Raw genomic sequence first — 12,266 nt, 5'->3', positions numbered from 1 at the left:
TAAGGGAAGGTGATGAATGAATAATACAATTAATTTCCCTTATAAATATCTAATAAAACCGATATTTGCGTTTTAGTCCCTGAAAAATCCAAAATTTGCAAAATAGACCCTGATCAAAATCGAGTCGGCTCGTGAACTCTGTAATCTCCGATTAACTCAAATAAACTCATTTAAGATAAAAACGGGGCGTTACACTAATGGTCCTTTTCAAAATCTCCTATCCCGAGTGCCAGATTTCAAATAAATATTACAATTCAATTATTGATCAGATAATTGAAAGACAATCAATTCTAGAAAAACAATTAATCTAAAAGAAACCCAATTCAATAAAATCAAAAATTCATGAAAGTGTCTACACCAGGTTCCATCCGACCTCTAGACTCTAAAAAATTAGTTCATAACTGAATTCAAATAACACCAAATCATATTAAAAAATCCAGACATGAATTCAAAATTAAATAAATAAAAGTAAGTAAAAAAAATCTGTCGTCGACGCCGTGTCCGGTCGATCGAGCTCCGTCTTTGTTCTTCAAGTTTCTGCCCAGAATTCTCTTTCAAAAGTTCACGATCAGCTTCTCTAAATTATTCCTCTTTCTGCTCTGAAAAATCCTTTTTATATGGCCTCAAAATCGTCCAAGAAAAAGCCCACGAAAATACTCGAGTTTCCTTCCAAATTAAAATTTCCGACTTTAGATTTCTGTCGCGCGGGCGCGCTCCTTAAGTAGCGCGGGCGCACAATGCTCTCAGCCTTTCAACATTTTACAAGTTCTTCAGTAGCGCGAGCGCGCTAGGTAGGCAGCGCGGGTGCGCCATAGCCTCGGGTTTTAGCTTTTTATTTTCTTCTTCAACTCTGTATTTTCTTCTTTTCTTGTTTCTTTTTGACTAAATTCCACTATAAATCATCACTTTGAATTATTTTCTACAATCACAAAAACAACGACAATTTCACGCAATATCTCTCAATAAATTACAAAAGTCAAGTAAAACTATAAACAAATTAAGTGTATAAAATACACTTATCAGTGAGAGTATCTCCCAACTAGAATACTCTCGAGTCATTGGTAGTTTGATATACTTAATGAGTTGTACACGACCAGACATAGCCTATGCAGTAAGCAAATTGAGCAGATTCACGAGTAATCTAGGAGATGAACACTGGAAATAAATTATAAAAGGTATTTAAGATACACTCATGACCATGGGCTGCACTATACCAGATATCCTGCTGTTATTGAAGGATACAGTGATGAAAACTGGATATCTGATATGAAAGACTCAAAATCGACAAGTGGATTTGTATTCACTTTAGAAGGTGCATCAATTGCTTGGAAATATTCTAAACAAACTGTAATAGCCAGATCCACGATGGAATCTGAGTTTATTGCACTTGATAAGTGTTCTGAAGAAGCTGAATGGTTGCGCCTATTTTTAGAAGTTCCAGGATGGGTGAAACATGTACCGACTATTTGCATTCATTGTGATAGTCAATCTGCAATCGAAAGGGCACAAAGCAATATGTATAATGGAAAGTCTAGACATATACGTCGTAGACACAACACCATTAGACAACTACTCTCAACTGGAGTTATCTCTATTGACTATGTAAATTCAAAGGATAATATAACGGATCCGTTAACCAAAGGGTTAAATAGAGAGTTAGTTGAAAATTCTTCAAAAGGAATGGGACTGAAGCCTATGGAATAAATTTGTGCGAAGAAAAACCCAACCTATGCTGACTGGAGATCCCAAGAACTAGGTTCAATGGGACAACCTAATCGCACTGGTTTGTAGATCACTGTGGGGGTTATCCCTAGTCTATTCCTATTGAAAACAGTGAATGTTGAGGATAAGCTTATTGCTTTTAATGATTCTGATGAAATTCAACATAGAATCACTTATGTGAGAGAGAAGTGGGGCCGCTTGGAAGGATTTGCAAGGCTCAATTCTAGACCCTCTTATAGAACTAGGCGTGTGTTCATGGCCAAAACGAACACAATCATGAGAACTGAATTGTATCAGGGAGAGTCTTGTGTAAAATATATCTTAATTTACACAAATGGATGTACAGTTCAAAGACATCGTGTCTACTGTCAACGAGTGAATTATTATACTTTCACAAGGGAAGGTTCAAAGGTTAATGTCTACCTATCCTATGTATGATTCAACTGTTGAACTTTATCACGACCATCTTTGTTTATCTTTCAATTTCCATTCATGTGGGGGATTGTTGAACTTTAGTTTAGGCTTTAGGCCTAAACGGGCTTTAGTGTGAATGAAAAGTTTGGACAAGTAATTGGGCTTGTTAAGTGGATGGGTAAGTGGAAAAATAAAGTGTCCCACATTGGAAAAATAACTTGGCATGAGTGTGCTTATATTGTGTTACATTTTATGAAGATGTAAGAACGATTGGTCAAGAGACTGTCTCTCGCACGCGCCTGCGCAGGGGGAGGGGTGCAAATCAAGGGCCCGATTTGCACCGAAAAAGGCTTGACTTGTGTGCAAGCGTACGAGCGCGACCTGGGTGCGTCGAATGTTGGACCAATCAAGGCAAAAATCGCCTACCAAGTTTTGGCCACCTTTTGCTATTTTATTTTGTTAATTTTAAAAATAAATTTTATTATTTTCGAATGGATCCTTCTGGATGTGACCGTCCACATGGCTGACTGCTGGTTCTCCATCTGCTCAGACTGTTGGCTCTTCTGCTGCCCTATCTGTTGGTTTTTCTGCTGCCAGTCCAGACAAGTTTTACACCCCTCATGTTTTCTGTTTCTGCGCTCTGCTTTCGTTGTTGTTCGAGCTCTCCTCCTTCTGCGTGGTCGTGATACTGTTCAGGTACACTCTCGGTTCGCAAGTGTAGTTCCTTCGTGCTAGGTTTCTACAAGGTTTCTCTGTTGTATCCTGGGAGACAAATGTCCGTGTGATCCTCGAAGCACACCCAGGAGGGGACGAATCTGTTTTAAAAAAACTGTATTAGTTACAGGCCTCGGTTTGCTTAACTGTTTGCTTACTCATTCTGTTTATACTTTACAGTATTTACATACTCAATATACTACTGAATTGTTATACGATCTTACTTCGTTTTTAGTATATTGTTTCTGTTATATTCGCGTTTTGAGTTTACATATTTTGAATAACAGACATGACCATCAAATATATATATATATATATATATATATATATATATATATTAATTACGAAACTCGCAACTTGGAAAAAAAGGTTGGGAAATTTTTTTTAACCATGAATAAAAAATATTCACCCTACTCCATAAACTTCTGACAACAGCGTGGATAGCATTCAACCTACAAATTTACCTCTTAAGTTTTAAATATTAAATTTTCAATTTTAGGGGAAGTCAAAGCTGGTATTGACAGACATTAGACATAGAAGAATTCGCATAAATTACTAGTATTTATTTAGTTGTCCCCTCCCTTATATAATATATACTAGTACACTAATCACATGCATTGTATGTGTACATAATATAATTTTATAAAAATGATAATTAAAAATTAAGATATTGGGATAGTGAGAATAAGATGTGGGAGTTTTTTAATCCTAAATTACATTTTTACCTATTAATCATTGAATATATTTGAAAGAATTATAAGGATAAATTTGAAAATCTATTAAAATGAACAATAGTTACGCTAATGAGTTTATCAATTATAAGATATAATAAAAATATATATATATACACTATATTATTATTATTATTATTATTAAAATATTATAATTATAATAGTTGAGACTTGAGAGACCTTGAGAAATTATTTATATGACACCATATATCTTTTGTTATATTTTTGCTCCTCTCCTTCACTTTTAAATATTATTCCATAATCACAACTCTACTAAAAACCTCTCACTCACTCTACTTTTTACATGAAAAAAAACTCATTTTTATATTACACGTGAAGTGTGTGCATTTTTTAGTAGTATATATTAAATATTTGATAATATATTTTTTTTCAAACAAAAAGCCAACTCGATATTCATTAATGGTTAGTCTAGGTGGAAGAAAAATGGTGAGATTTACACATTTATTAATAATAAATAAATTGTATATATTTATCTATTCACTAGTATAATCACTATAATTAATTAGATTTATAATAAAATCTAAAACGAAAACATGCCAAACTCTGATATCCTGCAAGGAACTTTAGGAAAAGAAAAACACAAATAAAAAAGAGATATCGTGGTCGATATCCTGAAATAAACTAATATCTCTGGTTTTTTCAAGCATAAACAAACCTTCATTCATTTAATTACCATTCATAAAATCAAGAGTTAAAACATTCTACCGATAAGGAAAAAAGAAGTTGCAATCTTAAAATAAAGAGGGATAGCCACCAAAAACTCTAAGTTGCTGCCAACATCAAAATAAATTTTACATAAAACTTGAGCCCCTTGAAAAATTTGCATTGAAGATAATGGTGGCACTTGATAGACTTGAGAGCAAGAGTTCCTTATAGCTTAAGCAATCGCAACTTAATTCCATAGCAAAAGGAGCGGGATGCTCAACTATATCTTTTAAACTGATCAAGCTCTCCTCATAAATTACTGCACTCAACGAACCACCGATTCCATAAATCTCGAACTCCGTAGATTGTACAAGCTGCCAGTTGACTTTTGTTGGTCTCAAACACCAACCACTCGTTCTTCAAAATCAAAGTGCTAATAACAAACTGTTTGGTCCACGATTCCTTATCCCCGTATTCCTTCATTACCCAAATCTCTATAACACTTGGTTCTTCACAAAATACCATTGCGAGGCTACCATCAAACTCCATCAGATTCAGGCCACATGCACGTGGAGAGATGCCATCATGGAAATCCAACTGCAGAAAAGTCTCTGAGCTAATGTCGAAACAAAGAATGAACGGACGATCCTCGCGATCTGTGACTATGTAATAGTGATCCGTGACTGCATACCAGTGGATCAAGCCATTAAAGAAGAATCCAATACTAGGTGATTCACTGAAATCAGGCACATTTGCCTCGATTTGCTTCCACGAATTAGAGACTGAATCGTACAAATCAACCCGGATTTCATGGACGTCGTTATCCGAATCATACATGTACTCTGAATCATCGAGCCATATATGTGCTACATCCCATATCCGGATAACTTTGTAAACGCCACCAAGTTCTTCAAACCCAAACCCATATCCCAAGGGACTGGGGGCCTTATAATAATGCTCTGGAAATTTTATAGGGGGCAACATCTTGAATTCCCGCAATGCCGGATTACACAAGAAAACATTTTCTCCCAGAGCTATGCAGACAAGTCCATTGCAAGGACCGAAAATTGGGATATCTGAGCTATTGTATGAATGGCTGCTCCTATCATTAACAGTTGGAATGGATAGATTGGGCGAGACTAATAATTCGGGGAAATCGGGATCGTGAAAAGAGAATGTCCGACGTTCTGCATTGTCTGGTGGCGAACCATGATGCGTTATCGATGAACATAGGGCTGCTGATCAAATCTCGCCATGTTTTAGAAACATCACCTGAACTTTAATATAGACCGCAATGGGAGAAGTACTAAAACTTCTATGAGCACATCCATAGGGCTGCTGATCAAATCTCGCCATGTTTTAGAAACTTCACCTGAACTTTAATATAGACCGCAATGGGAGAAGTACTAAAACTTCTATGAGCACATCCATGGTAGACCAGCTGGATCCATAGATAAAAATCCACAAAAAAAAAAAGGCAAAAATAATATAGATACACATATTAAACTATGTATCGCGAACTTATTGGAACGATATTATACCTCACTCCAAGTAAACCAGATATTATGTTTGTAGTATGTTTATGTGCTAGATTTCAAGCCGTACATAAACAGTCACATTACATAGCTGCTAAATGAATTCTTAAATACCTTAAAGGTACTCTCAATGTGTTTCGTTGGTATCCCAAAGATTCAGGACTTAACCATGTTGGTTACTCAGATGCAGACTACGCAGGTTGCAAGATTGAACGGAAGAGCACCAGTGACTCATGTCGATTTCTGAGAGATAGACTTATATCAGGGTTTAGCAAGAAGCAAACGTCTATCATCACCTCGACTGCTCAAGTTGAGTATCTAGCAGCTGGTAGCTGATGTGCACAAATACTATGGCTACAACAACAACTTCGAGACTATGGAATCCAGTCGAGTGAAGCAACTATAATGTGAGGACCTTGATCCTAATCATCTCAGAGGAGCATAATCAAACAATTAACGATCAAGAGCCAAAAAGATCTCATAAATTATTTTTTAAAAATGGGCCTCGCTCGAGCGGATGGGAACCACGCTCGAGCGAGAACTGCTCTGATCAGAAAATCAAAAAGGAGCTCGCTCGAGCTACAGCAACATGCTCTCGAGCGAGACCACATCTGTCTCAAAAAAAAAACAAGACAACACCACTCGCTCGAGCGAGCACCACATGCGCTCGAGCGAGCAATGCTCTGAAACAGAAAACCGGATAAATCCTCTCAAACTCATTTTCCAAAACAACATTCATTCAACAAGCATAAATAACTCCAAACAACATGATACAACATAAAAGTATAGAGTTGAGAATATAATCGATTCGATAGTACATGCAATGATTCTAGTTCCTGAACTTCCAAGTACCAAAACTAATACATAGCAAGTTCGAATATACAACTCGACTTCCAAAACCCCAAAGTCCTCACTTCTATCAACTCAACCACCTAGCCATGCGATCTCTGACTCGGTCCTGCCCCACCTGTTGCCAAGCACACATACAAAGACAAGACAACAGCCGAATAAACCGGTGAGAATAATATTCTTAATATAAGCAACTAACATGCTATATCAAATAATATATCAACTCATGATATACACATCAACAAGGCAATTCCAAGAGAAACTAAATGAGTTGCATGTCTTCAAAAGTAGGGATTATCATGCTCAGATAATCAAAAGGGGATTCGGTTATGATATTCTTCTGTTGGGATCCAGAGGTAAGATATCACAACAATCACACCGACTCTCCCCTCGAGGTGGATGTTGTATATCTCAATCCTCTAGACTCCGGAGCGACTATAGAGAGTTGATCGGCCATTGTAGTAAATCTCCTACAATGCCACTCGACTATAATCCCCGGAACATCTAATTCTCAATGAAAATGAATCAATTTGACTCAATATGAATGCATGTAACAAATCATAATACATTCAATTAAGACAATTAACATGCAAGTATGTGATTTTTTCGGAACACTCGAATCAAGTCGGATTCAAGTAACTCGTTCCATTCAAGTCTTAGTCGTCTTATACCTTCTCGATGCTTCACAATCTTCAAATCTGTAAAGCAACAAAATCTCATTCAAAACTCATTCAACTTCGTAAATCGCTAATAAGAAAATCGATACTTTACCAGCTTCGATCTTCAAACGATACGAATTCTGTCAACTCAAAACTCCACGACCTTCAAACCAATCTAAAAACAAGTAAAAAAGGCACGGAATTAACAATCAAACCCAATTGAAAACGGTTCAACAATTCAAACGAATCAAAATCCCAAAACTCAAACTGGCGGCATAACGGCTATATTTTGATCAAACCGAAAACACGGACAATAGTATAATATCGAAAACAACTCAAATCAATACTAAATCATCAATATCAAATCAATACCAACAAATCACAAAACTCCAAATTTTCGACTTATGCCTAAAAAATAAACACAATTCCAAATGACGCTCTTTTTCCGATCCGACTGAGAATAAATGATAAGAGCTAGCTCAAAAACATCATACTCAAGAAGAATCGAATTTCAACTACATCCGAAAAATAAAATATATCTTATCGAAGAAATACATACGATAGAACGAAGCTCTCGCAACCGTGATCGTTAATCTGCCTTCAGATTTAAATTCTACCGGACGGATCGAACAGAAACCGAAATCTAAAAGCTTGAAGTCACGTTGGATCTCTTCAATGGAGGAGGAGGAGTGTTGGAGGAGAAGGAGAAGGTAAAAAAAATGAGACTAAGTCAACCATCCAATCCAAGATAATATATAAAACTCCAATTTTGCACTTTAGTCCCTGAAAATTCCAGAAATTTCAAATAGCCCCAGATCAAAATCAAATCGGCCCCCGACTTCTAAAATCTCTAATTATTTCAAATAACTCAATTAAGATAAATTCGGGGCATTACAATTCTCCTCCTCTAAGAATAGATTTCGTCCTCAAAATCAGATAAAATCAAACACATAAGATAGAATAAAAAACCTATGACAGAAAGAAGAACTTACGTAATCCGAATAACTCTAGAAATAGTTTTCTCATGCCAGATTATGTCTCCCAAATATCTTCCTCGACTCCGTGTCGGCTCCACTGAAATTTCACCAAAGGAATCGACTGGGTTCTGAGCTGCTTTGCCTTTTGGTCAAGGATCTGAATCGGTCGCTCAAAGTAGCTCAGAGTCTCGTCAAGCTCGGCCTCATCGGGCTGCAGAATATGAGCAGGATCTGGGTGATAATGCTGCAAAATCGAGACGTGAAAGACGTCGTGAATACCAAATAAAGAAGGAGGAAGTGCTAATCTGTAGGAAAGATTGCCTATCTTCTCTAGAATCTCGTACGGACCGATGAATCTAGGTGACAACTTCCCTCTCTTCCCGAATCTAACAGTGACTCTGAAAGGAGAAATTTTCAGAAATACACGGTCTCCGTGATCAAAGTACAAAGGTCGACGTCTGATATTCACATACTTTGCCTATCTATCCTGTTCCGTCTTCATTCTCAATCGAATAATCTTCACCTGCTCATCCATGTCACGAATCATATCTGGTCCCAAATTAGGCGACTCGGAAATTTCATCCCAATACAACGGAGATCTGCACTTCTTCCCGTAAAACGCTTCAAAGGATGCCATCCCAATACTCGTTTGAAAGCTGTTGTTGTACGAACTCGACAAGAGGAAAAAAATCCTGCCAGCTAGTCCCAAAGTCAAGCACTAATGCTCGTAGCATATCCTCCAGAGTCTGAATCATCCGCTCTGACTGACCTTCGGTCTGAGGATGATAAGTTGTACTCAAGTGCAAACGAGTACCAAGAGCCTCTTGAAAACTATGCCAAAAGTGAGAAGTAAACCGATGATCTCGGTCAGAAACAATCGACTTCGGCACTCCGTGCAATCTCACAATCTCCCTGACATACTACTCGACCATTTGATCATGACGATAAGTCATCCGATACGGAATAAAGCAGGCAGACTTCGTCAATCTGTCGATCACTACCCAGATAGCATCATAACCTCTGACTGACCGTGGTACCTTCGTGACTAAATCCATCGATATATGATCCCATTTCCACTCTGGTACGGATAAACTGTGCAACAGACCACCTGGTCGCTTCCTCTCTACTTTCTCCTGCTAACAATTCAAACATCGGGATAGAAATCTCGTGACATCACCCTTCAACTATTTCCACCAAAACCGAGTCTTCAAATAATTATTCATCTTTAGGCCTCCAGGATGAACACTGAACCGACTGCAATGTGCCTCTCGAAGAATACGCTATCTCAACTCATAAATATCAGGCACAACAATTCGATTATTCACAAACAAAACATCATCCCTGACCTGAAACTCAGACTGATGTCCCGATCTAACTTTCTCTACAAAACTCTGAGTGCTCGGATCAGACTTATGTGCTTCTTTGATTAACACAAACAACTCTGGCTTGGCTTGAATAACAGAAACTCTGATAGTCCTCCTATTTGTTTCAAACTCCAGACCAGAAGTGCAACAGTTGTCGATCAACTGAGAAACACCAATAGTAGAAAGAGATAAGGAACAAAGCTTTCGGCTCAAAGCATCAGCAGCTGCATTCGACTTTCCCGGATAATATTTGATTTCACCATCAAAATCCTTCAACAAATCCAACCATCTCCTCTGTAACATATTCAGTTCTGACTGCGAAAACAAATATTTCAATATTTTATGATCTGAAAAGATTTCAAAGGTCTCACCATACAAGTAATGACGAGAGATATTCAAAGCAAAAACAATCGCTGTCAGCTCAAGATCATGAACCGGGTAACGAGTCTCATGCTGTTTCTGCTGCCTTGATGCATACGCTATCACGTGCTTATGCTGCATAAGAACACATCCCAAGCCTCGGTGAGAAGCATCACAATAAACAGTAAAACCTCCAATACCTGAGGGAATATAAATAACTGGAGCACTGGTCAATATCATCTTCAATTCAACGAAACTAGTCTCACAAGCCTCAGTCCAGACAAAAGACGCACTCTTCTGAGTTAGCTGAGTAATAGGCTTCGCAATAGATGAAAAACCCTCGATGAAACAACGATAATAAATCGATAAACCCATAAAACTTCGGATCTCAGGCACATATATCGGTCTAGGCCAATTCATGACAGCTTAAATCTTGTTGGGATCGACTGAAATCCCATCTCCTGAAATAATGTGACCGAGAAAGACGACTCGGTCCAACCAGAACTCACACTTAGACTATGTTGGAAAACAACTTCTCAACCCGCAAAATCTGCAAAACGGTCCTCAAGTGCTCTGAATGGTCAGTACGGTCCTTCGAATAGATAAGGATATCATTGATGAATATAATAACAAACTCATCCTAATACCGCTGAAAGATACGGTTTATCAAAACCATAAAAACTGCTGGAGCATTAGTCAAACCGAACGGCATTACTATAAACTCGAAATGGCCATACCTCATTCTGAAATCAGTCTTAGGCACATCTTCTCCACGAACCCTCAGCTGATGATAACCTGACCTCAGATCCATCTTCGAATAGACAGAAGAATCCTGCAGTTGATAAAAAAAGGTCATCTTCGAGGTAATGGATACTTGTTCTTTACCATCGCTTGATTCAATTGGCGGTAATCAATACAGAGGCGCATAGATCCATCTTTCTTCCACACAAAGAGAACAGGATCACCCCAAGGTGATACACTGGGTCTGATGTATCCCTTGGAAATCAAATCTTCCATCTTAACCACTGGTATATCCATCAACTCAGGGCTAGATTTCAGAACATCTAACGCATAGATCAAGAATCTCTCGGCTCCTTTCTCTAACAAACGAGTCATAGACAAAATAGATACTAAAGGAATTTTGGATCGAGAACCCTTACCAAAGAATTTCCACTCATCTGCCATCTCGGGTCGAAATCATACCACTTTTTGAAAACAATCGACTATAGCCCTTTACTTGGTCAAAACATCTATACCAACTATGCAGTCAAAATCAGATAATCCAAGTACAAAGCAATCTAATTCAATCAAATTTCCCTCAAATCGCAATTCACAGTTCTGAACTAATCTCATAGATACAATTCCCCCACCCAAGGGTGAAGTAACAGAAACTACAACAGGCAAAGGCTTAGTAGATAAAGCATGAAATAGAACAAAGTGCTTAGATATGAAGGAATGAGAAGCACCCATATCTATCAAAACATAAGCAGGATAACCGAAAATCGAACAGTTACCTGCTATAACATCTCCAGAAGCTGCCTGAGCCTGACCCTTAGTCAAAGCAAAAACTCTCACCTGCTGTCTAGGAGGCTGATTTGAATTTTTGTTGCCTCCCGGTCGTGACTACTGTTGAGTCTGGAAAGAGTGAACTTCAGACGCTTGCCTCACGGGCTGTGCTGACTGTCTGGAAGAATTCCCACTCTGTGCTTGCTCAGAGCCACGCTAAGGACATGTTCTGGAAAAGTGTCCCGTCTGTTGAAAGATATAGCGGTTTCCAAAAATACCTATACACTGATCACTGGAGTGACGACCTCCACACTTGGTACAAGACGTACCTGACTGACCAGAATTCTGCCCTGATCCAAACTGCTTCGAGCCGCTAGAACTCGATGAACTGCTTCCGGGCCTCTTGAACTGTTTCCCTTAAGGACGAAAGTGACCCTTCTTTCTACTGCCACTGCTTCCTCCTTCATACTTCGGTGATTGGTTCTGAAACTGAGAAGTCTGATTCTAAAATTGATACGGTTGATTCTGTTACTGTATCGGTTGCTGAGGCACAAGCTGAGCTCCTCTCTGTCTCATCAAACCTGCTTCGGTTCCCTTCGCGTGATTCATAGCATCTGCAAAATTATCAGGCCTAGTAGTGTTAACCAACGTAAATACGTCGGGGTTCAAACCATTAATGAACTGGTCGGCTTTTGCTTCCTCATTTTCGGCAAAGTGCGGTGCAAACTTCAACAAGCTATCAAACTTAGACACATACTCCTCAATATTC

The 12,266-nt window shown here is 38.3% G+C and overlaps 1 protein-coding gene across 1 annotated transcript; it reads right to left on the bottom strand.

Annotated features, from left to right (window-relative positions):
• Positions 1-4,556: 4,556 nt before the first annotated feature.
• LOC140861144 (F-box/kelch-repeat protein At3g06240-like) lies at positions 4,557-11,964 on the bottom strand. The gene is made up of 3 exons (XM_073264155.1): positions 11,827-11,964; positions 10,192-10,330; positions 4,557-5,386 (listed from the first exon to the last, which is right to left on the bottom strand). The coding sequence occupies exons 1-3, from the start codon at positions 11,962-11,964 to the stop codon at positions 4,557-4,559; spliced, it is 1,107 nt and encodes a 368-aa protein (XP_073120256.1).
• Positions 11,965-12,266: the final 302 nt, after the last annotated feature.

The sequence above is a fragment of the Henckelia pumila genome, chromosome 4 (assembly GCF_033568475.1).
Source record: "Henckelia pumila isolate YLH828 chromosome 4, ASM3356847v2, whole genome shotgun sequence".
In the NCBI taxonomy this organism is placed as follows: domain Eukaryota; kingdom Viridiplantae; phylum Streptophyta; class Magnoliopsida; order Lamiales; family Gesneriaceae; genus Henckelia; species Henckelia pumila.
The sequence above is the reverse complement of the archived record's forward strand: the minus strand, read 5'-3'. Positions and strand labels throughout refer to the sequence as shown.

Coding starts and splice junctions, on each gene's coding strand:
- LOC140861144 (XM_073264155.1), bottom strand. CDS start 11,964: ATGAAGGAGGAAGCAGTGGCAGTAGAAAGAAGGGTCACTTTCGTCCTT. Junction 10,331..11,826: donor GCAGAATTCTGGTCAGTCAG/GTACGTCTTGTA, acceptor TGTTTCATCGAG/GGTTTTTCATCTATTGCGAA. Junction 5,387..10,191: donor AGTTATTTATATTCCCTCAG/GTATTGGAGGTT, acceptor CCGAATTATTAG/TCTCGCCCAATCTATCCATT.